General features: G+C 39.2%; 3 protein-coding genes across 5 annotated transcripts; 2 read left to right on the top strand and 1 right to left on the bottom strand.

Moving 5' to 3' along the window:
- The first annotated feature begins 10 nt into the window (after positions 1–10).
- Positions 11–3,290, top strand: apex1 (apurinic/apyrimidinic endodeoxyribonuclease 1). Its single transcript, XM_087785797.1, has 5 exons — positions 11–84; positions 1,004–1,138; positions 1,861–2,024; positions 2,109–2,301; positions 2,494–3,290. Exons 2-5 carry the CDS (start codon positions 1,075–1,077, stop codon positions 3,006–3,008), a joined length of 936 nt encoding a protein of 311 aa, XP_087641923.1. The 5' UTR covers positions 11–84; positions 1,004–1,074; the 3' UTR covers positions 3,009–3,290.
- Positions 3,291–4,222: 932 nt separating this feature from the next.
- LOC148083715 (uncharacterized) lies at positions 4,223–10,972 on the bottom strand. 2 transcript variants are annotated; one of them, XM_087786844.1, is made up of 8 exons: positions 10,778–10,972; positions 10,120–10,322; positions 9,906–9,995; positions 9,486–9,581; positions 9,293–9,403; positions 8,798–8,915; positions 7,175–8,096; positions 4,223–5,760 (listed from the first exon to the last, which is right to left on the bottom strand). In XM_087786844.1, the coding sequence occupies exons 1-8, from the start codon at positions 10,809–10,811 to the stop codon at positions 4,782–4,784; spliced, it is 2,553 nt and encodes an 850-aa protein (XP_087642970.1). In that variant the 5' UTR covers positions 10,812–10,972; the 3' UTR covers positions 4,223–4,781. The 2 variants fall into 2 exon arrangements, with proteins under 2 accessions (XP_087642970.1, XP_087642972.1); XM_087786846.1 differs by having other exon boundaries at positions 9,293–9,385.
- A 1,741-nt stretch (positions 10,973–12,713) lies between these two features.
- On the top strand, positions 12,714–22,896 carry LOC148083714 (NXPE family member 3-like). Of its 2 annotated transcripts, none has more exons than XM_087786848.1 (7): positions 12,714–12,817; positions 13,676–13,794; positions 14,398–14,865; positions 14,931–15,223; positions 18,870–18,940; positions 21,741–21,935; positions 22,031–22,896. In XM_087786848.1, exons 2-7 carry the CDS (start codon positions 13,693–13,695, stop codon positions 22,579–22,581), a joined length of 1,680 nt encoding a protein of 559 aa, XP_087642974.1. In that variant the 5' UTR covers positions 12,714–12,817; positions 13,676–13,692; the 3' UTR covers positions 22,582–22,896. The 2 variants fall into 2 exon arrangements, with proteins under 2 accessions (XP_087642974.1, XP_087642973.1); XM_087786847.1 differs by lacking the exons at positions 18,870–18,940; positions 21,741–21,935; positions 22,031–22,896 and adding exons at positions 16,172–16,242; positions 16,344–16,538; positions 16,633–17,498.
- Positions 22,897–23,367: the final 471 nt, after the last annotated feature.

Genomic DNA, 23,367 nt, shown 5'->3' with positions numbered 1-23,367 from the left:
GCGCGTAGAGCTCGATCCTGCAGAGGGGAAACACACTGAGCTTGTAGTCGCGTGTCTTTAAGGTCTGCAGCCTTCTCTACAAAAGTAAGATTTCTTAATGCTTTCATCCAGTATTGAGGATATTTACACGCATCTTTTACAGCATTTTGTACTTACAATGTATAGCAAAAAAAAAAATCTCCGTGTGAGCACGAAGTTCATTCATTCCCTGCAGAGGCCCTTCTTTTGTTTATGCAGGGATGCTAGCTTTAGCAAGTAGCAGCTGCTAAGACACGTTTATTGTCAAATAAACTCTCGTTTTATTCATGCATATAATTGTTATCATAGTATTCTAATGGTATTTTTGCGTCGTTATCGTTTCAACCCTCTAAAAGTGAATGTATTTCAGTCAAACTAGTACTAAACAAACTTAGTGGAAACACGGATTTAATATCCTTTTATAATGCTATATAATTGTCAATGTAAATTTAATATATTTGCCACTTTAAAATGTGATATAAAAGCTCTTTGTTGTAAAAAAAAAATAAGTAAAAAAAAGTGCATTAATTTAGTTTGTGAGTAAAATACTTGCATAACAATTTAAAGACTTGTTAAATTCTAAAATAAACAACATTAACAAAAGTCCCCGTTGTTATTAACTGTTCTTGTTGTGGAGCCTCACGGCAGCAGAGAGGAAGGATCTGCACTTAAGTTAAATGAAGAGTGGAACTACTAATGCAATTGTTGTATGCATCTGAAACACTTTGGTCAATTGTAAAGTCCAGCTCTGCTTTACTATACGAAGGTCGATGAGAGGTTACGACACCGCCCTGGGCAGCAACTGAGGACGACTTTTTTTTATTTCTTAAGCTCATACATGGTTGGGTCGCAGAGGCAGTAGCCTGAAGTAAAGAGGCCCAGATTTACAAACAATCTTAAGTCCTTAATTCCGTGGCTACCATGTGTGAAATAAACCAAAAATAATGATTTTTGTTGTAACTTTTGTATCTTTGTGTTCCTACAGCGACGTGTGTGTTGTGGCGTGTGTGTGCTGTGCGGCTAATAAGTGGGTCTGCTGTCAGGACAGGTTCAAGCATGAAGAGAGGCAAGAAGGCAGAGGAGGCGAGTGGAGATTGCGACAATGGCGACAACGGCGCTGGTACTTGTATAAAAAACTCTTGTCTTTACATTGTCATTACATGTTCAACTGTTATTCCTTTTGCTGTTTTTTTTTACTCTCCTAAATAATTCAAACAACTCTGAACAGATACATGGAACTAATCTATAAAAGATGTAAATTGCACGTGCAATCCAGCCAGTGGATGAATCCTCCAATGCTTTACTCTTGCACAACTCTATGTTGAAACGTATGTCCATATGACTCTCACGACCAGAGCTTACTTTTCTTCCTCCCAAAAAAAACATCCAAATTACCTCCGTGCTCCTCGTCTGTAACGTCCATCTTGTATTGAGGCCTCGACGAGAGGAATTGTTCCACAAAAAATATAAAACCGAAAGACCTCCAGGTAAATAATCGCAAGCGCTTCCAGACAGTCTACTGTCTACACTTGAAGCGCTCGCGATTATTTACCCGAAACAATCCTTCACGTCGAGGCTTCAATACAAGATGGACATTATATACGAGCAGTAAAGAGGTATTTGAATGTTTTGAAGCGTCTTTAAAGGGGATAATTGTCCCCTGGGGGCCAGTCGCTACATTAAAATGAACATGCATTCTTGTCTATAACTCGGAATGGATTACGCTGTAAATAATCCCAACACATGAGGGTAGAAGAAGAGAACTAACCCTTTAAGTGTTACATACATAAGTAAAATATTTTCGTTTTTAAAAACGTGTTATCTTTTGTGATACCATTGAAGCCGAGACGAAGAAACAAAAGAAGACTAAGGAACCGGAAGCCCCCATCCTGTACGAGGACCCCCCTGATAAACTGACCAGCGAAGATGGACGTGAATCCAATTTCAAGATTACATCGTGGAACGTGGACGGCCTGAGGGCCTGGGTGAAGAAGAAGGGTCTGGATGTAAGTTGACGTGATTTAAAAAAAGGGAAAAAAAGACAAGGAGCCGTTTTTTCATGTTCAAACAAGTCCTTCCTCTCCCTACAGTGGGTACGCGAGGAATCCCCGGACGTCTTGTGCCTGCAGGAGACCAAGTGTGCAGAGAAGCTGTTACCTGCTGACATCACATCCATGCCAGAGTACCCGCACAAATATTGGAACGGGTCAAGCGAGAAGGAAGGCTACAGCGGTGTGGCTATGCTGTGCAAGACTGAACCCGTTAATGTCACTTATGGAATCGGTGAGTCTTGAGTTTGTTTGCTAAAATATAAACATATTAAGCTAGTGACAGTTTTATTAATTTCCTTTAATGTCTCACAAATATTACACCAGTCAGTAAGTCAGTTGTATATCCTTTAATCCTTTAATAACCTCTGTATAATATGTGTTTAATTGATGTGGCTTAGACTTTAATAAGACTTTTTTTTCCCAGACAAAGAGGAGCACGACAACGAAGGGCGCGTCATCACGGCAGAGTATGAAAAATTCTTCCTGGTGACGGCTTATGTTCCGAACGCCAGCAAAGGCCTGGTTCGCCTCGATTACCGCAAAACTTGGGACGTGGATTTTCGGTCTTACTTGAGCGAGCTGGACAAAAAGAAGCCCGTGGTTCTCTGCGGAGACCTCAACGTGGCCCACCAGGAGATCGATCTGAAAAACTCCAAGGGCAACAAGAAGAACGCAGGGTTCACGCCGGAGGAGCGCGAGGGTTTCAGCGAGCTGCTCTCCGCCGGTTTCATCGACAGCTTCCGCGAGCTTTACCCCGAGCAGGCCAACGCCTACACCTTCTGGACCTACATGATGAATTCCCGATCCAAAAACGTGGGCTGGAGGCTCGACTACTTTGTGCTGTCGAACGCGCTGCGTCCGAGTTTGTGCGACAACAAGATCCGCAACAAGGCGATGGGAAGTGACCACTGTCCCATCACCCTGTTGATGGCTGTGTAGAGTCAAGAGTCACTACTGCAGGAAATCTTGTTGGTTAACTTTCTTCTTTTTTTTTTTTACAATTACTAGAAAAGTAGTCGTAGGCTGAAACACTTCAAGATCTTTCTTACATGCTGATGTTCTCTTGTTAACGTCATGATAACGGATACAGGACCAAGAGTCTCCGTGTTTAGTCAACTTTTTTCACCAAAAAAATGTCTGTGTGCTTTCATTTAGTGGTTAACTGATGTGGGATGTTTTGTGGAAATTGTCAAAAGACAATAAAGATGATTTATAGAAAAATCTTGTTCTTTGTTTGGTTCTTACTCATCTGTACTTCAATCTAGCAGATTTAACCTGTTAGGCTTTCTTTTCTCAGCAACACAGATAAAACAATGTCCGCCTGGATGGTCATCAGAACCCACTTTGATGTTGTTCAGCCCAAATGCTTTACCGTTTACACTTTAATTTCATCATTTACACATGAATCTCACTTTTAAAATGTAAAGTTCACACATGGTTAACACAAAATAAGTAAAATATTGACAATGTAAATAGTAAGCAATTTATATATATAGAGCGCTTTTCCAGACCAGGGTCACAAAGCGCTTAAACAATCAAAACGATACTCAATAAAATATATACTTAAATGATCAAGACACATAAGACAAACACAGGAGTTCCAGAAAATCATGATAAAGCACAAATAAAAATGTCATAAGATGTTTCTTGCAGGAGTTAGTAGATCATCAAACACAGAGGGAGATGAAGATCGTTCCAAAGCTTAGGAGCAACAGCCTGGAAGGATTTCTCTCCTCTGGTCCTGAACCGTGTTCAGGAAGCATCAGTAGATTCTGATCCACAGACATCAGAGTCCGAGCTGGGGTGTAAGGCTGGATCAGATCACTGATGTAAGGAGGAGTCTGACCATGAATAGATCTGAAAGTAAGAACCAGAATTTTAAAGTTGATCCTGAAAGAAACTAAGGCCAGTGAAGAGTTTTAAGGATCGGAGAAATGTGAGTTCAGTACCAAGAGTGTTCGAGTCACTTAATCAAAGAATCATGGGACTGCTGACTCGTACTAGAAAAACTCAAGACGCTGCTGTGGTGATGAACTTTATGGACTTCCTTGCTGCATTTATATATTTTTCTGTAAAATAAGAAAGGTGTCTTTTTGGTATCAAGGGAGAGAGAAACATGTTTTTTTTTTATTTAAAGATGCCAGAAAGACTAGTTGTTTTTTCACTATTGGTTTATTGGATCCAGGTATAGTAGAGCAAAAAAAAAACATATCTCAATCTCCTGAAGGACACATTTTTCGATTTACTAATATAAATACAATGCTTCTCCCATGTAGTAAAACAATGTTTTGAATGAATATAACTAGGGGTGACATTTTTTTGTATTATCTTATTTCATGATTTTATTCTGTGACGCGACCAAAAGAAAATCCTTAATTGTGTTTACAACACTGACAATAAAAGATTCTGATTCTGATATGCAAGAGAAAAGAAAGAAAATACACAACAGGTGTCCTTTAAAATGATAGTACAGTATATACACAACATAAGCAAATCATACATTAGTACACTGTAATAATAAATAATTATTTATAATTCCCTAATGTAATGTTTATGCATGTTTAATCTATTTTAATAACTGCTGTGACAACTTTAATCTCCCTAATGTGCTGCTAATAAAGGGACAAACGTCTCAAGCTTTAAGTTCAGCACACACACGACCCCCCTGTAGTTTGCCTACCGGCCCGCGGTTGGTGTGGAAGATGTCATCCTTTATTTCAACGTCATCATGTGTGTCTTCTGGTGCAGTTTGAGCTGGTACGACTGCCCAAACCTTTTACCACACTCGCCACAAACGAACGGCTTGTCACCAGTGTGTGTCTGCTGGTGTCGTTTCAAACGGTAAGCGCTGAGGAAACTCTTGTCGCAGGCGGTGCACGAGTAGGGTCGCGCCCCGGTGTGGTAGCGCATGTGAACGGTCAGGTAGCATGATTGCGTGAACGTCTTCCCACAGTGGAGACACTGGAAAGGTTTGTAACCCGTGTGGAAACGCTCGTGCTTCAGAAGCTCGGCGTGGGAGAAGAAGCTTTTCCCACAGTTGGAGCAGAGGAACGGCCTCTTGCCCGAGTGCGTCAGCTCGTGTCTGATCAGAGTGGCCTTGTACACGAAGCTCTTGTCGCACTGAGTGCAGCAAAACACGTTCTCCCTGGTGTGAAAACGCTCGTGCTTCTTCATGTTGCGTTCCCTTTTGAAGCGCTTCCCGCAGTGGGAGCAAACGAAGGGCATCTCGGCCGAGTGGATCTTCATGTGGCTCTGCAGACCGCCCTTGTAGAGGAACCCTTTCCCGCACTCCGGGCAGACGTGTTGCCGGTCTTTAAGATGGACGCGCTGGTGGGCTGTGAGCGCGGCTTTATGGGCGAAGATCTTTCCACAGTCGCACTGGTGGACTCTGTCCTGCTCGTGAGTCAACAGATGCTTGTTGAGAAGGCTGACATTTTTCAAGCCGAGGTCGCAGTGAGAACATTTGTACATGGACGACTCCCTCTCGTTGTGGGTTTTAATGTGCCTAACCAGAGCGGACTTCCACCTAAAAGCACGACCACACTCGGAGCAGAACGCGTCGTCTCCCACGTAAGTGCCATCGTGTTCCTGCTGTGCGGCCAAAAACTCGCCACTGGCGTGGCATCCATAGTCAGTCTCACTTTTACATCCATCCAGGGGTAAAAAGGGTGTTCCGTACGAGTGCTCCGAGCTGGACCAAAAAGAAGGCAGACAGACATTTTATGGCTCGAAAAACATGCAAGAATACAGTTTTAGAATTTCATTAAACATCCTTGTAGCAGCCAGGGTTTCAAACTTATTCACATTGAGGGGCCCAAAAGGTAAACGACAACATAAGTGGTTTATTGAAATGGTCTTTAACATGACAACTAAACCATGTGTTTTCGGTCTTTTCATTCCTGAGAACCATTTTTTAAGGATACATTTTAGCATCAATTGGCCTCCTTCAACACAGGTTCCCACTTTATGAAGCAAGGGAAGCTTTTTTTTTTTTTATACAAAATCTGTTTTCCTGTTTTTTCAGGTTTTAACAAGTTTTAGATAAATTGTTGCCATGGAACATAAACTACTTTGCCTCTGAAAGGCTTGAACGACATACTGTTTCGGGTAATTACTATTCTTTCTAACAAAACTATATAGACTTTGACTTCCTTTTTAATGTCACTGACAAAAAAACAACAGTTAAATCCTGCAATGAAATGTCGTTGCTTGGCAACCGTGAAAATACACCATAAAAATAAAAACAGAGAGAAGGCAGTATTTCAATTGAATTACTGTAGTGCAGATCTTTTTTTTTTTTTTTAATAGAGTTTTATTTATTTAAATACTGTATATATATATGTTTTTAAATATCTGTCAAGAGGCCCTAAAATAAGTGTACGGAAGTACAAAGCCAAGAACAATGAATGTCGTTTTTATCCTTAAAATCTTGAATTAAAAAAGGGAAAACATTTGAAGAAAAAATGCTGATGTAAAGGATATTTATAAAATATTTATCACAATTCCTTAACCACATATAAAATGATCATAGTTGTATCCATGCTGGTATTTCCAGCTGTTGAGAGAAAGGGATGTGAGGGTTAAGACAAGATGTCTCTGTGCCAGGAAATGGACTGAAGAGTAAACCTGATGCTGGTCTTCTTCCATGTATACAATTAAAAGGTGTCTTTAAAGCACAATCTCATTTCTTATCATTGTTTAAAGCGTTAAGTCAGATTCCTAACTTTGAAGTAAATACTGAACAAAATTCAACTTTACTTGGAAGATACAACATTTCTCAACTACACGTGTTACTGTTTCTAACAGGTTTTGAGAGACATTGAAAAGCTATCTTACTTTATACAAAAGCAAACAAAGCTGTGGGTTGATGATTTTTAGCCTTTTCATCTTTCTTTGACATTTGAATTTACAGGGGCAATATTACATTTTCATTTTACACTTACTTAGTACTTGAGAGCCATAACCAATACATTAAAAGATTATCTGAAGTTAATGAAACGGCCACTGAGCTTGACTTGGGACATGTTTGTAAAAGAAAGTTCAAAACTATCCGAAACAGACATTTTATCATCTGCTAAAAATGAACATAAATCATTTGGGATTACCTTCTGTTGTGCAGTTGTTTCTCTGCTGCTGTGTCGACCTTTTTGAGCGTCTTTCTTCTTTTAGTGGGCAAGGACTTCTGCAAGTTTATCTCCTGCACTTTCATTGTTGGTTTACGTTTGCGTCCACTTGTCCGTACGGCGTTCTGTGGGTTTATGTCATGCGAGTGTTGGGAATCCAATTCTGTGGGCGGTGAATGACCTGCCTCAGCCAAAGATAAGTCAAGCAACTTTACGCAGTCAGGATTCTCACAGTGCCTCGCCACAGGCTCGCCCGTTGATCCGCTTCCCTCCGTGTTGAGTTGTCGAGGCGTTTGGCACCGCAGAGGGTTGTAAACACTAACTTCCACGTGTCCTTTCTTGTGCTCCGTGAGCTTGCTAAGAGAATCATAGGTCGCTGAGCAAATGCTGCAGTCATATTCCGTCTTATGCATATGCCTGTGTCGGTCCAGAGACTGCCTGAAGGAGAAGCAGCGACCGCACGCCTCACAACTGTGTGGACGCTCGCCGGTGTGAATGACCCTGTGTGCCGTCAGTGATGAGGCGAACCTGAACTTCTTGTCACAGTCGAGGCATTCGTGGCGTTCAGAGGGAACGCGTTGCCGAGTGTTGCCGACCTTTTTAGTGTGACAAACTGAAGTCAGAACATCCATAGCTGCTCCTTGTGTGTCTTTGTCACCTTCTATTTCTTCCGAGACAACAACGGACGGATCTTGCTCGTCGCTTCCACTCGAGTTGTTTTGCTGCATCAGCATCTCTGAGTCGGCGACTGTGACCAGTTCGACCTCCACATAAACTTCATTGTCCTGTGGCAACATCAGCTGTGTTTCAGGTTGAAACAATTCTCCTTCACTTCTTCCAATGAGGCTCACAGAACCAGCGCAAAGGGAAGAGAGGATGTTGTCGCCCATAAGCAAGGCTGAAACTGAGGAGGAATGAGAGACACAGTCTTACTCATTTAACAAGACTCTGAAAACAACATAGTCTGTCTCAGTGCATGACTCACAGTGAAATGCTCTGGTAAAACTGAACATATTATTCATCTCAACTTCCGTTTCTTTACTTTTGTTTCAACCAAACTATCCAGTCAAAGTCAAAATACTAATTTAGATTTTGTTTAACCATTGACAGCTCTTCTGCAATCTTTCCTGGGAGGAATTGATTGTTAATATTTAAACCTTAGCTGCATTACAGGCTTTACAATTACATCTGAAATATTTAAAATTATGAAAATCATCTAAATTCAATATTTATTAAATATAATCAACACCTTTTAATTGGACAGATTTGGCATTACAGGGTGTTTTCTGCTCCCTTTACGCCTCCTTACAATTGGCAAAATGAACTAAAATTCTGGAATATTCGCTTACTCAGTAGGTAAGAAATGTAGCTCACATTTTGCAATATCGTGAAAAAGAACTTGGGTGTTAATAAAGCACAGTTAAGTTATGTTTTATCAGGGGTGGCAATCACTTTTCCAAAACAGGGCCATCTAGGTTTGAATTTTTCCTCCCTTTTGGAAAAAATTGCTATCACTTGTGTTGTCTTTGATTAATATTAACAGTTTAAAAACAAAGTGTGGACAACCTGCAAAAAAACCCTGATTTAAATGAAAATAAATCTCACCGGGTTGCTTTAGTTCAGCGAGACATTTGTGGTGCTGAAGCAATGTCTTAAAATTTGAATAGTCCGAGGCAGAAGGCATGGACGCAGCATCAGCTTCATCTTCAAGCCATGAAACTGTCTGTGGATAAAATATTAAATTAATAAAAACACACAGACCAGAAGAAGGGACGGAAACCTGTTCAAATCTCTCTAATGTGCAAACTGGAATCAAAACATAGACTTGTCTGTCATATACTCTATTTGAAGGTGTCATGGGAGCTCCTACACCTCACTCAGTGAGAAATAAAAACTTCTTGGACTCCATGACATGGCTCTTGAAAATCATGACGAACATGGGTTCAAAATCTGAACCATTAATATGAAGCAGCTTTTGTGAACTAAGGTGTGCGTATTTAAAAAAGGAAATTAGATGAATAGAATCAAATTCAATAAGAAATCCAGATAAAGATGAAGAATGGCTGGCGGAGATACAGTACACACGATGCAACGACTCACCAACTGTAGGTCAGGAACCGGCAGTAGTTCAGTCAGACGACATAGAAACTCAGAAAAAAGAGTTTGTAAATCACTGTCATACACTGGTCCATACTGGGCAGGAAAGGTGTTCTTAAAAAAAAGAACACAATACAATTAATTGATTAATTTCAAAAATGTTTTTTTTAAGGAAGATTACAAAAAAAGAGCTTACCATGAAAAAGTCTTCTCGATAATCAGAACGTGTGAGCAGGTTTTGGATCAACTTCACAAACTGAACTCTTGCTTCTGTGTCTTCTTTGTCTTTATCCTTAAATGTAGAATATAAACTAAGTACGCACTGGCAAACATACAGATTACAAAGATGAACACCTGCACCGTTTTAAAGGAAATGTATTTAAAATATTCCCTTCTTCTAGTTGTTGAGGGAGTTCAAAATGTATGAGTGGCCACATAGGCCATAATTCCAACCTCGCTTACACAGTCATATAATAACGTACTAATATCATTGGGAATTACTTGGATTTAATTGTTTTTAAAATGATGATAAGGAACCAACCATTATGGTTCCAAATATAAAAAGTTCTATCATAGCTTGTTGCCACTGTATTCTTTAAAATGACCAAAAACTCACCAAACAGAAAGGTTCTCTTATATAATCCAGGTGGGACAGAATGTATGCAGAATCCAAAAGGGGTTCACTTCGGCACAACTGAAGAATGAACTGATGAGAAGATACAAGAAAATACAAGTTGCACTGATTAGAAAAGGGAATAGTCTGCAAATGTGTATGAAAATTAACTTTGAATGAATGTTAAATCGAAGTAGAATGTGACTCTGCAACCCACCCTCGCTCTTAATCCAAGGTCCAGTTGCATTTTGTGTTTATCCATGAGAAGCTCAGGTACCATGTCCACTGCGGTACAAAGAAACTCTGCCACTTTCCAGTAGTTCATGGCGTCACCGTTCTTCAGCACCTGCCACATGGAGGCAGTTTGAAGCTGTAATGGAGGGACCAGCAGGCTGAGTGAGGCCAGCGACAATGTTTTTCCTAGAAAACCGATAGAACATCAGCTATATTAGATCATATGTCATCTAATTTGAATTCGCCCCCCAACGAATATAATCTCCATAATGTAAAATATATGACCAATAATTAATATTCTATATAATTATAATTATTTTAAGTATTAATCCTATTAATTTAATGAACATTTCAGAATTCCCAGAAACAACAACTTAATGAATGGAATACAAATGCATACAATTCAAGCAGCAACTGTCACGAAAAAAAAATGTTGTGCTTTTGTTTTTTCTTTGTGTTGCTATCACTATTATAAATCCCTTACACCGACAAGTGTCAAGTTAAAACACGAAATACTTTTTTTTTAATTAGAGTATGAGAAAACTTTAGGAACCAACTTTAATAACTAACAAAAACCAAACATATTCTTCATGAAGACATTTCGCATCCAAGCAATCTTGTTAACAGGAAACATCACAAACCTTTATTTAATTTGCAGAAAACGTCCTCGCACATCTTTAGTGTTTTTTCTTTCTTTCTTTCTTTTATATTTTAGGTGTCAGCACTTTGTTTTTAGCATGTAGCCTACGCGAGCGTTCGATTAAAATAAGAAGAATTGAAAGAAAAATAGTCATATATATGACCCAGTAATTATTATATATACTATATTAAATGCAATTTCAATTATAAACTAACACAAACGCGACGCATAAGTTACATTTAAAGCGCTAAAACAAACAGATTTGTGTTTTGTTTCTTCTTCTTTGTAATAAAGGCCCAGTTACACTTTTTTTTTCCCACAGCACTGACACCTGCTGGATATAACAAGCATAGCATGTTTTACATTTATGAAATCTGAAACAAATAGAAAGATCTAGATGAGACCCAGCTATTTACATTTTTGCCATGGGGTACATTATATACTGTTACTGTTTTTAGAGTCGTCAAGCCAATATTAAAAGTAGCAAAAGCTCATATTAAAGAGCAAATATTTCTCTTTATTCCACTCCATTCTACAACTAGACTTAATTATACAAATACAATGTTGTATTATTATTATAAAACATGATATATATATATAATATAAAATATGATACATGTAAAATATCACATTTCTCTAAATATTACTTTCAAATTACTGCAAGTAGCACAGTGACAAAGATGGGGGGAAATAGAGCAGCACAAATACATATTATGGTGTTATTATATGTTGAAATGAATATTAAAAATATGTTAGTTAGCTATCGAGACATTACTTCAGGAGGAGGCCTCATGTGGGCTGCATAAATACAGCCAAAGGGCCAGGTTTGGCCCCCCGGGGTGCCCTCCCCCATGTCTGATATAGATGGCCCCTAAATAGCAGATCATTCAGATCATTCAACGATTATCAGAGGGTAAAAAACAAACAAATTTGTTTGTTGTATCCCTTGCGTTTGCCTTCGAGATAACACAACGGTTAAACATTTTTCCGAAACATTTAAACTAAGTTCCCTTAATTCGAGTGAAGAAACGTCAGACCATCAAATATTTTATTACATTTTAAACCCATTGTGTGATGTTGAACTTTCGATCCTGTGTCATTAATTATAATGTTGGGGCACACGAGTGGGAACTTTACAGTCATCTTCTGTGAGGTTCATGGCTGGTGAGGCACGGACTCTTCTGGAGTTGGATCTACAATTGTGAGAGCAAAACAATTGCAAGGATATCAACATTCCTCTTTAATGACACTTACTTCAGGGTTTTCCTTGATTCTCTGAGACTCCTGTGTTTGTCTCGGTGGTGTCTTGACCGTTTTTATTGGGTATTGTTTTGATTGTTTGAGCGCCTTGGGACCCTGGTCTAGAAAAGCGCTCTACAAATATTACTTACTTACTTACATACATCCTACAAATAACTTATTTAGAATTATGTAGAGCACTCTTCTCGTGTCTCATTCATATTTACTGTAAACAAATTAAAGTATATAGATGTGGGCAGCAAATATTTAATTTTGACCTTTAGTAAACATGTCAGATATTTTTCAGTTATTATGACAGGTGCCCGGGTGAGGCACTCCAATTGAATCCAAGAACACAATGGATTTTTGTTTTATACATGAAAACATTTGAAAGATTACCAAAAAAAAAATCCAGTCACCCTTCTTTTTTGACGTTAAGGATGCATGATGATCTTTCAATTGGTCTTTATTTAAATATATAATTCTTGATCAATTATTATTTATAGATCATTGCTCTGTAACAAAGAAAATTTAAAAAAACAAATGTAGCGTTACAACATTTGACAAAGTGAATTAAACCATTCGGTATTTGAATGGCTCTGATATACTTCCATACAGCCGCGGGCACAATAACTATCAATAACTACCCACCACTTCTAAACCACGCCCTAAGGTGGTGACAGGGTCCACATCCACGGAATGAGCAAACAAGCAGAACTTGATTGAAGTTTCTTTAGAAATTACCCAGTGTTTTCCAAGAAGATCCACAATCTTTCGCAGCCACAGCACGAAGGAAAACACGGTAAGTCAGGGAATTACACTGTTTTAACGCACATTGAATTGAAATATTTAATAATTATATTCTCATTACTGATTTAAAATAAAATGGTTTAAGAGGAACGATTGACAGTTTTTCGCGCATGAAACTATTAGATTTCCGTGCAAAAAACAAAAACATTTAAATCACCTAATCTTCACTCGTTAAATATTACAATCACCAAATCTCCTTTCACGCGTATTGTCTTTTATGAATATGTTTTGTCTTCGAAATATTAATTACAGTTCGTGCAATCTATTAATACTAAAATAAAGCACTGTAATGTTTCTTCACCCGTTGGTTGATGAAGAAGAGACTTTATTCAGCCACAGAGTTGTCACATTCGACAGTGGGACCACAATGACACCTTTTGGTCGAAAATTAACGGCTCTTTTTCATTCATGAAGGCAATGTTGGCCAGGTAAAGATCACAATACCATTTCTTATAACTATTTGCAATTAATAATTATACGGTGTAGCTGGTTAACAAGCTGGCCTGTCAGTGTGGAATGTGCTTTACATGAACCGGTACATTGTTCTACTTTAATTGTTTTTGTCTCCAACCGTCCTAGAGTATATTGGTATGCGTATACACAAGTTGATGTGTCAGAAAGAAGCATCTTTAAAAGAGTTAATTTTAAACAGTTACATTCATTTACATCAATTTCTTTAGTGCCTTATAATGTGTACATTCAAAAGAGACAACTTAACTTTGATTATGTATACATTTGTAATGTTTGAAAATGTGTTTGGATGAATGATTAAACAAATGTATTTTTCAGTTTAATGTTTGACTGTATCTCTCTTTATTTCATCCTTTTATTGACAAACTTACCGCTGAAGATGCCTTTTGTCTGATCATGGAGGGGAAATCCAGCTTTCAAAGATGTTCCATCCTTGCTATTTTTTTGGTCATCTTAGTCACAGTTCTCCTGGCATATTACTTGGACTTCAACTTCAAGGTGAGATTATTTTCGAGACATCAATTCGACCATATTTATTATTATGTTCAAACAGTGCTGTTCAAGAGGTCATATTCTAGCAAGCAGAGATTTAAATTATAGATAATGTATTTGCTTCCATTAAAGGTCATATCAATTGATCTGGTTTTGCATTCCTTCTTTCTGTTAAAGACAAAAACATACGATTTGTTATTTAAATTAGTTGACCTGGCTTACATTTTTAGCCCCTTGATTTAGTTGAACACCTCTGCTGTAAAGAAAGCAGTGCAGGTTAAATATTATAAATTGATCAAGTATTTTTTCCCCAAATACTTTTTTAAAAAGCAGTGAGCAATTACAATATTGCAAGTACAATAGAAGTCCAAGATCTATTCAAGAGACCCTCAAAGCAACAAATCAACAAAATGAGTTGCTCTTTAACAACAGTGTATAGCCCTGGGCCTCTACTTTTAGTGCTTAATTATTAATTCTATAGACGCTAACACATTTAATTGCAATTAAATTGCAGCATTGCAATTATCCAGATATATTATTGTTGTAGAGATAATAATGTTGACAATATATATATTTTTTACTTAATGGTTCTTTATCTTTCTTCTCTAGGTTCAGAAGAAGCACCCAATGCCGATCAGGGTCCAGAATAAAGTAGTTGAACCTGTTCAAACAAATTCAAGTGCGCCACCCAAAAATCTGGATTTCTGCAGATTTGAGCCCATTTCACCTGAAAACGCTTTGGAAGAGCGCCTCCTTCTGGAATCCACCGCTTGGCCTGAAACTCCACCAGTAACAGCTAGTTTTAGTTTAATCAAAACAAGCAATCCCCGGGGAAGTTACTTCATTATTTTACCAAAAGAGGGGGAGCAGCAGTGGCACGTCGGTGATCAACTTAAAGTTAGGATTCAAATGAAAGACTTCCAGGGAAATCCTAAAAAGACTGGAGGAGATTTCATAGTTGCCCGACTGCACAACCCACCTCTTCATGCTGGTGTGACTGGACAAGTTGAGGATCATCTCAACGGATCTTACTCTGCTGTGTTTCCTTTACTGTGGACTGGGAGAGCAGACATTGCGGTTAGGCTGGAAAAAATAAGTAAAACAGGTTCAATGTGTTCTAACAATAATTTTCTCTTTCTCAGGTTACACTAGTTCATTCCAGCGAGGCGATCACATTCCTGAGAAGACTGACTAAAGAACATCCTGACAGAATGTATTCGTTTAGCATGTTCAAAAAGGGCAAAGAAACTGAAGTCACTATCTGCAACATTTGTCTGCGTCCGACGAAGGAACCCATATGTGACTTTACTGATGTCACGACCAAAGAACCGTGGTTCTGCTACAAGCCGAAGAAGCTGGACTGTGACAGCAGAGTGACCCACTCCAGGAAAAAAGTCACGGCAAGCTTTGGGCCTTATTCTAGTCTTTTTCAAAGGTAAGTGTCAGGTTAGGAATATGACTTTATGCTTTCACTTGAAAAAAGAATATACATCAGATCTGGTTTAAAGACACATGAACACAACACAGAGTCTTGAGTGCCTGTCCGAATTATTTCAGTAGCTGTTAGGTCGCTGTTATATCATTGCAGTGTTACAAGTCGTTAATTATTTTTCTCCAAAGATTTAGACCAAACAAGAACCTGAGGGCGTGAACGTCAGACTAGACTTGACTCGTGGAGAATAGTTGAAGGGATCAGACACAGATGATTTTGTTCATTATCTTAATCTCTTTTTTTGTTTTAATTTCAAGTGGGGATTTAGCAAAATGATGTATATTTTATATAAACATAATCAATGATGAAACACAAAATACTCAAGGTTACATTAACAGAAATTTAGTCCCACATCAAATATTTTCAATTAGCTTATTTTTTCATAGTTTTCAATTTAAGCTATTTGCATTCAACGACAATACGAAAACTATTTAAAAAAAACAAACTAATTTCTTTAAAATAATAATTATTCCGTAATATAATAATAATAATACTAACTCTGGCAGAATTGTTTTTAGCCACATAAATAATGGCTCAGCACAATTCTAACAAGTCCTCCTCCACTCAGCCAGAAAGCCCACATTAAACTCTTTGGTTTCAGTACTTTTCCCATGCGTTTATTCAATGGTTACTTTCTGTTTCATCCACAACTCTAGGCAGATCACCACAACAATTTGACAACTGGAAAGCTAAGCCTAAATATCGGTTATGGAATGTGACTTTTTACCTTTTATTTTTGGCCAATAATTAATGCAACACAGTTTGGCTGGTTATGTTTTCTTCTTTCCTAACTGCTTAACCCAAACTGCCACACCTCTGCCTCTGGCCTACCATAGAGATCCAGCATCTCAACTTTGCTCTCTGAACAGAAATGTTTATTTTCCTTCACAGGAAAATCAACATGAAAGTTCCTATTCCTCCCTCTGGAATAGCAAGTGTGGATGTCTTTCCAAAAATGAAAGGTGACACTTTTACATGTCTTGAAAATTGACATTTTTTGAAAAGAAACCTTTTTTATATTACTGTGGTCTGAGTATTTTACTTTCTCTCTTTGTCAAAAAAGGAGTGAATAGCAGTCAAGAGTTTAGCAAGCCTGGTTACTACTTCAACGGTGTGTGGCAAACATTGACCGGCGCCCCAATTCAGCATTTCAAGTCTTCCACATCCATCGGTGAATGTCTGCAGAACAAAATGCTGTACTTCTACGGAGACTCCACTGTCAGGCAGTTGTATCAATTCACAAAGCAAATGTTGCCAGGTAAAGATCACAATACCATTTCTCAATAATGTCTGTATGTCTTTGTGTTTGGGAATATAACACTGTCAATGACTTTATCATCTCCTTTTTGTAGGTGCCAAGGAAGAAATTTTCCCTTATGGACAGCTTGGCTATTTTAAGGTGATTGATTGGAGCAAAAAAATTATGGTGAAGTTCCGGTCTCATGGCCTTTCTGTGCACGCCTCCTCATTCCCTGCTGCTGGGCTTCGCTATGTCGCCAACGAACTGGACACCCTGATTGGAGGATCAACAACAGTTGTGATTTTTGGTATTTGTGCTCACGTAGCCTCATATCCCAATGAGTATTACATCCGAAGACTCCAGAGCATCCGTAGCGCTGTGATCAGACTCCAGAAAAGAGCTCCAGAGACTCTGGTTATTATTAAGACAGCCACCCTCAGAAATTTAACGCCAAATGTCGTATGGACTACCAGCGACTTTTACGCATATGAGCGAGACAAGTACCTCAGGGCGATATTCAAAGGTGTTAACGTGCGTTGGGTGGATGCCTGGGAGATGGTTTTGGCTCACTCTTTTCCTCATGATGTTCATCCCAAACCTCCGATCATCAAGAATATGATCGATGTCCTCTTGTCCTACATTTGCCCTCAAAGAAACGGCTAAATTACTTATTTGATTCAAACTTTTTTATTACATTTGTCTCACTGAGAATATTTGATTCATGTTTATGTGCATATTGAGTGTGATTAAACTCTGATTGTTCACTATCTTTTGACAGTGTTGTAATGAAACTGTTCAGGTTTCAAGGTAAAACTTTATGTGGGTATTTGTAGAACCTTAGAGGTATGATCCACACTGCATGACAATAAACATGTTAAACTAACTAATCCAACTTGATTGACAGTAATCTCATGAAGTTGGTTGCCATGCAATGTGAAATCTCAACCCAACTTCAACCAATAAATTCATTGATGAATACCTTGTGCGTCGCTGCGGTGTTCTTTTGTCTACATTAGGACGACTAACCTGAACGTTAGGATGACTTACGTTAACGTTGGGACAATTAACCTTCACGTTTGGACGAGAAACGTTTTTTGATTCCAACTGAGCTGGAGATTGGAAGCTAGTTTATATCCTGCTATGTACAGGAACAGAGAACACTAGGGAGGGGTGTGGAAACAATGTCGAAAATTTCAGGTTAGGAATCTGACTTGCAAAAGAAGAGACATCAGATTTGATCTAAAGTCACAACGGTTTACTCATAATGAGGGAGAGATGAATACAAGACAATACAATCGATTACCCATTAAACAGGAAATAGTTCACTTTACTCTCTGGCCATCACCTGTACGTTGCTGTCTTCAAAAGGGTGCCCTTGACCTTTAAGTGCAGATGGACAGCCTTATCCCTGCCTAAGGGGTTGCTCTCCTGTGTTGAGTCTTAGGCTTGTTTTGTATCCCTAATGTACAGGTCTGGACATTCCTCACTGCTGCACTGGATGGAATACACCACATTTCTCTGTTTGTGCCTCAGTGTTTTGTCCGTAGGCTGGACCAGCTTCTGCCTTATGGTGTTTATAGGATTCAAGTGTACAGAAATCAGGGGCCTTATGTACTAAGGGGTTGTACGCACAGAAAATGTGCTGAGACACCTTTCCCGTCAAAGTCCATTTGTATCAATACTAAAAAGAGCGGTTAAAAGTTTGTCAGCTGTTTCCAGCCAGGTCTGTAGGTGAGGTACCTGGATCAGCTGGTTCGACCATTTGGCAGCAATTAGTCATAACAAAATGCCAAAACAAAAGATCGTACCATCACATTCCTTTCCCACACCAGCAACCACAAGAACATCCACTCAGTGAGAGAATTACTGTATATGTGGTTAAATACATGTGATGACTTTACTTTAGCTCAGGGCTTTCCTACAATTTTTCTCATATGTTTTGATAACAAGTGGGAAAAAAAGGATGGGCAGCTGCACCTCCTGTCGCTATGTGGGTGAATATCAAAGACAGTGGAGTGTTTTACAGTTGTGTTTCAATGGTTTCTTTCTGTGTCTTTGTTTTCTGCTGCTGTTGTTCTTTTTTTCCTCAGCCAAATGAATGGTTTGCTGCTGCTACTTTCTTTTATTGCACTCACCTAGCTCTGTAGTCAGCTACCATCAGGTGCAGCACGTACAGCCACACTTACAGTCAACTCACGGCAACAATTTAACAGCTGACCTAAGCCATTATACTGGTTACAGAACGCAACATTTTTCACCCAAACTGCCACACCTCTGCCTCTGGCCTACCATAGAGATCCAGTATCTCAATGTTGCTCTCTGAACAGATATGTTTCTTTTCCTTCACAGTAAAATCAACATGAAAGTTCCTATTCCTCCCTCTGGAGGAGGAAGTGTGGATGTATTGTCAAAAATGAAAGGTGACGCTTTTTTACGTCTTGAAAATTGACATTATTTGAGAAGAAACCTTTTTTATATTATTGATGTCTGAGTATTTTACTTTCTCTCTTTATCAAAAAAGGAGTGAATAGCAATCAAGAGTTAAGCCAGCCTGGTTACTACTTCAACGGTGTGTGGCAAACATTGACCGGCGCCCCAATTCAGCATTTCAAGTCTTCCACATCCATCGGTGAATGTCTGCAGAACAAAATGCTGTACTTCTACGGAGACTCCACTGTCAGGCAGTTGTATCAATTCACAAAGCAAATGTTGCCAGGTAAAGATCACAATACCATTTCTCAATAATGTCTGTATGTCTTTGTGTTTGGGAATATAACACTGTCAATGACTTTATCATCTCCTTTTTTGTAGGTGCCAAGGAAGAAATTTTCCCTTATGGACAGCTTGGCTATTTTAAGGTGATTGATTGGAGCAAAAAAATTATGGTGAAGTTCCGGTCTCATGGCCTTTCTGTGCACGCCTCCTCATTCCCTGCTGCTGGGCTTCGCTATGTCGCCAACGAACTGGACACCCTGATTGGAGGATCAACAACAGTTGTGATTTTTGGTATTTGTGCTCACGTAGCCTCATATCCCAATGAGTATTACATCCGAAGACTCCAGAGCATCCGTAGCGCTGTGATCAGACTCCAGAAAAGAGCTCCAGAGACTCTGGTTATTATTAAGACAGCCACCCTCAGAAATTTAACGCCAAATGTCGTATGGACTACCAGCGACTTTTACGCATATGAGCGAGACAAGTACCTCAGGGCGATATTCAAAGGTGTTAACGTGCGTTGGGTGGATGCCTGGGAGATGGTTTTGGCTCACTCTTTTCCTCATGATGTTCATCCCAAACCTCCGATCATCAAGAATATGATCGATGTCCTCTTGTCCTACATTTGCCCTCAAAGAAACGGCTAAATTACTTATTTGATTCAAACTTTTTTATTACATTCGTCTCACTGAGAATATTTGATTCATGTTTATGTGCATATTGAGTGTGATTAAACTCTGATTGTTCACTATCTTTTGACAGTGTTGTAATGAAACTGTTCAGGTTTCAAGGTAAAACTTTATGTGGGTATTTGTAGAACCTTAGAGGTATGATCCACACTGCATGACAATAAACATGTTAAACTAACTAATCCAACTTGATTGACAGTAATCTCATGAAGTTGGTTGCCATGCAATGTGAAATCTCACCCCAACTTCAACCAATAAATTCATTGATGAATACCTTGTGCGTCGCTGCGGTGTTCTTTTGTCTACATTAGGACGACTAACCTGAACGTTAGGATGACTTACGTTAACGTTGGGACAATTAACCTTCACGTTTGGACGAGAAACGTTTTTTGATTCCAACTGAGCTGGAGATTGGAAGCTAGTTTATATCCTGCTATGTACAGGAACAGAGAACACTAGGGAGGGGTGTGGAAACAATGTCGAAAATTTCAGGTTAGGAATCTGACTTGCAAAAGAAGAGACATCAGATTTGATCTAAAGTCACAACGATTTACTCATAATGAGGGAGAGATGAATACAAGACAATACAGTCTATTACCCATTAAACAGGAAATAGTTCACTTTACTCTCTGGCCATCACCTGTACGTTGCTGTCTTCAAAAGGGTGCCCTTGACCTTTAAGTGCAGATGGACAGCCTTATCCCTGCCTAAGGGGTTTCTCTCCTGTGTTGAGTCTTAGGCTTGTTTTGTATCCCTAATGTACAGGTCTGGACATTCCTCACTGCTGCACTGGATGGAATACACCACATTTCTCTGTTTGTGCCTCAGTGTTTTGTCCGTAGGCTGGACCAGCTTCTGCCTTATGGTGTTTATAGGATTCAAGTGTACAGAAATCAGGGGCCTTATGTACTAAGGGGTTGTACGCACAGAAAATGTGCTGAGACACCTTTCCCGTCAAAGTCCATTTGTATCAATACTAAAAAGAGCGGTTAAAAGTTTGTCAGCTGTTTCCAGCCAGGTCTGTAGGTGAGGTACCTGGATCAGCTGGTTCGACCATTTGGCAGCAATTAGTCATAACAAAATGCCAAAACAAAAGATCGTACCATCACATTCCTTTCCCACACCAGCAACCACAAGAACATCCACTCAGTGAGAGAATTACTGTATATGTGGTTAAATACATGTGATGACTTTACTTTAGCTCAGGGCTTTCCTACAATTTTTCTCATATGTTTTGATAACAAGTGGGAAAAAAAGGATGGGCAGCTGCACCTCCTGTCGCTATGTGGGTGAATATCAAAGACAGTGGAGTGTTTTACAGTTGTGTTTCAATGGTTTCCTTCTGTGTCTTTGTTTTCTGCTGCTGTTGTTCTTTTTTTCCTCAGCCAAATGAATGGTTTGCTGCTGCTACTTTCTTTTATTGCACTCACCTAGCTCTGTAGTCAGCTACCATCAGGTGCAGCACGTACAGCCACACTTACAGTCAACTCACGGCAACAATTTAACAGCTGACCTAAGCCATTATACTGGTTACAGAACGCAACATTTTTCACCCAAACTGCCACACCTCTGCCTCTGGCCTACCATAGAGATCCAGTATCTCAATGTTGCTCTCTGAACAGATATGTTTCTTTTCCTTCACAGTAAAATCAACATGAAAGTTCCTATTCCTCCCTCTGGAGGAGGAAGTGTGGATGTATTGTCAAAAATGAAAGGTGACGCTTTTTTACGTCTTGAAAATTGACATTATTTGAGAAGAAACCTTTTTTATATTATTGATGTCTGAGTATTTTACTTTCTCTCTTTATCAAAAAAGGAGTGAATAGCAATCAAGAGTTAAGCCAGCCTGGTTACTACTTAAAGGGTGTGTGGCAAACATTGACCGGCGCCCCAATTCAGCATTTCAAGTCTTCCACATCCATCGGTGAATGTCTGCAGAACAAAATGCTGTACTTCTACGGAGACTCCACTGTCAGGCAGTTGTATCAATTCACAAAGCAAATGTTGCCAGGTAAAGATCACGATACCATTTCTCAATAATGTCTGTATGTCTTTGTGTTTGGGAATATAACACTGTCAATGACTTTATCATCTCCTTTTTTGTAGGTGCCAAGGAAGAAATTTTCCCTTATGGACAGCTTGGCTATTTTAAGGTGATTGATTGGAGCAAAAAAATGATGGTGAAGTTCCGGTCTCATGGCCTTTCTGTGCACGCCTCCTCATTCCCTGCTGCTGGGCTTCGCTATGTCGCCAACGAACTGGACACCCTGATTGGAGGATCAACAACAGTTGTGATTTTTGGTATTTGTGCTCACGTAGCCTCATATCCCAATGAGTATTACATCCGAAGACTCCAGAGCATCCGTAGCGCTGTGATCAGACTCCAGAAAAGAGCTCCAGAGACTCTGGTTATTATTAAGACAGCCACCCTCAGAAATTTAACGCCAAATGTCGTATGGACTACCAGCGACTTTTACGCATATGAGCGAGACAAGTACCTCAGGGCGATATTCAAAGGTGTTAACGTGCGTTGGGTGGATGCCTGGGAGATGGTTTTGGCTCACTCTTTTCCTCATGATGTTCATCCCAAACCTCCGATCATCAAGAATATGATCGATGTCCTCTTGTCCTACATTTGCCCTCAAAGAAACGGCTAAATTACTTATTTGATTCAAACTTTTTTATTACATTTGTCTCACTGAGAATATTTGATTCATGTTTATGTGCATATTGAGTGTGATTAAACTCTGATTGTTCACTATCTTTTGACAGTGTTGTAATGAAACTGTTCAGGTTTCAAGGTAAAACTTTATGTGGGTATTTGTAGAACCTTAGAGGTATGATCCACACTGCATGACAATAAACATGTTAAACTAACTAATCCAACTTGATTGACAGTAATCTCATGAAGTTGGTTGCCATGCAATGTGAAATCTCACCCCAACTTCAACCAATAAATTCATTGATGAATACCTTGTGCGTCGCTGCGGTGTTCTTTTGTCTACATTAGGACGACTAACCTGAACGTTAGGATGACTTACGTTAACGTTGGGACAATTAACCTTCACGTTTGGACGAGAAACGTTTTTTGATTCCAACTGAGCTAGAGATTGGAAGCTAGTTTATATCCTGCTATGTACAGGAACAGAGAACACTAGGGAGGGGTGTGGAAACAATGTCGAAAATTTCAGGTTAGGAATCTGACTTGCAAAAGAAGAGACATCAGATTTGATCTAAAGTCACAACGGTTTACTCATAATGAGGGAGAGATGAATACAAGACAATACAATCTATTACCCATTAAACAGGAAATAGTTCACTTTACTCTCTGGCCATCACCTGTACGTTGCTGTCTTCAAAAGGGTGCCCTTGACCTTTAAGTGCAGATGGACAGCCTTATCCCTGCCTAAGGGGTTGCTCTCCTGTGTTGAGTCTTAGGCTTG

This window comes from Callionymus lyra, chromosome 3, assembly GCF_982586985.1.
Source record: "Callionymus lyra chromosome 3, fCalLyr1.hap1.1, whole genome shotgun sequence".
NCBI lineage: Eukaryota > Metazoa > Chordata > Actinopteri > Syngnathiformes > Callionymidae > Callionymus > Callionymus lyra.
This window is presented reverse-complemented; position numbering and strand designations above follow the sequence as displayed.

Bases quoted from the DNA above. Each gene is read 5' to 3' on its own strand.
- apex1 (XM_087785797.1), top strand. From the start codon at position 1,075: ATGAAGAGAGGCAAGAAGGCAGAGGAGGCGAGTGGAGATTGCGACAAT. The intron at 2,025-2,108 runs GTAAGTTGACGT...CTCTCCCTACAG, and splicing joins TGAAGAAGAAGGGTCTGGAT to TGGGTACGCGAGGAATCCCC. The intron at 2,302-2,493 runs GTGAGTCTTGAG...TTTTTTTCCCAG, and splicing joins TAATGTCACTTATGGAATCG to ACAAAGAGGAGCACGACAAC.
- LOC148083715 (XM_087786844.1), bottom strand. From the start codon at position 10,811: ATGTGCGAGGACGTTTTCTGCAAATTAAATAAAG. The intron at 9,404-9,485 runs GTAAGCTCTTTT...CTTTTTTTTAAG, and splicing joins ATCGAGAAGACTTTTTCATG to AACACCTTTCCTGCCCAGTA. The intron at 5,761-7,174 runs GTAATCCCAAAT...TTTTTGGTCCAG, and splicing joins AAACAACTGCACAACAGAAG to CTCGGAGCACTCGTACGGAA.
- LOC148083714 (XM_087786848.1), top strand. From the start codon at position 13,693: ATGGAGGGGAAATCCAGCTTTCAAAGATGTTCCATCCTTGCTATTTTT. The intron at 13,795-14,397 runs GTGAGATTATTT...TTTCTTCTCTAG, and splicing joins ACTTGGACTTCAACTTCAAG to GTTCAGAAGAAGCACCCAAT. The intron at 15,224-18,869 runs GTAAGTGTCAGG...TTTCCTTCACAG, and splicing joins TATTCTAGTCTTTTTCAAAG to TAAAATCAACATGAAAGTTC.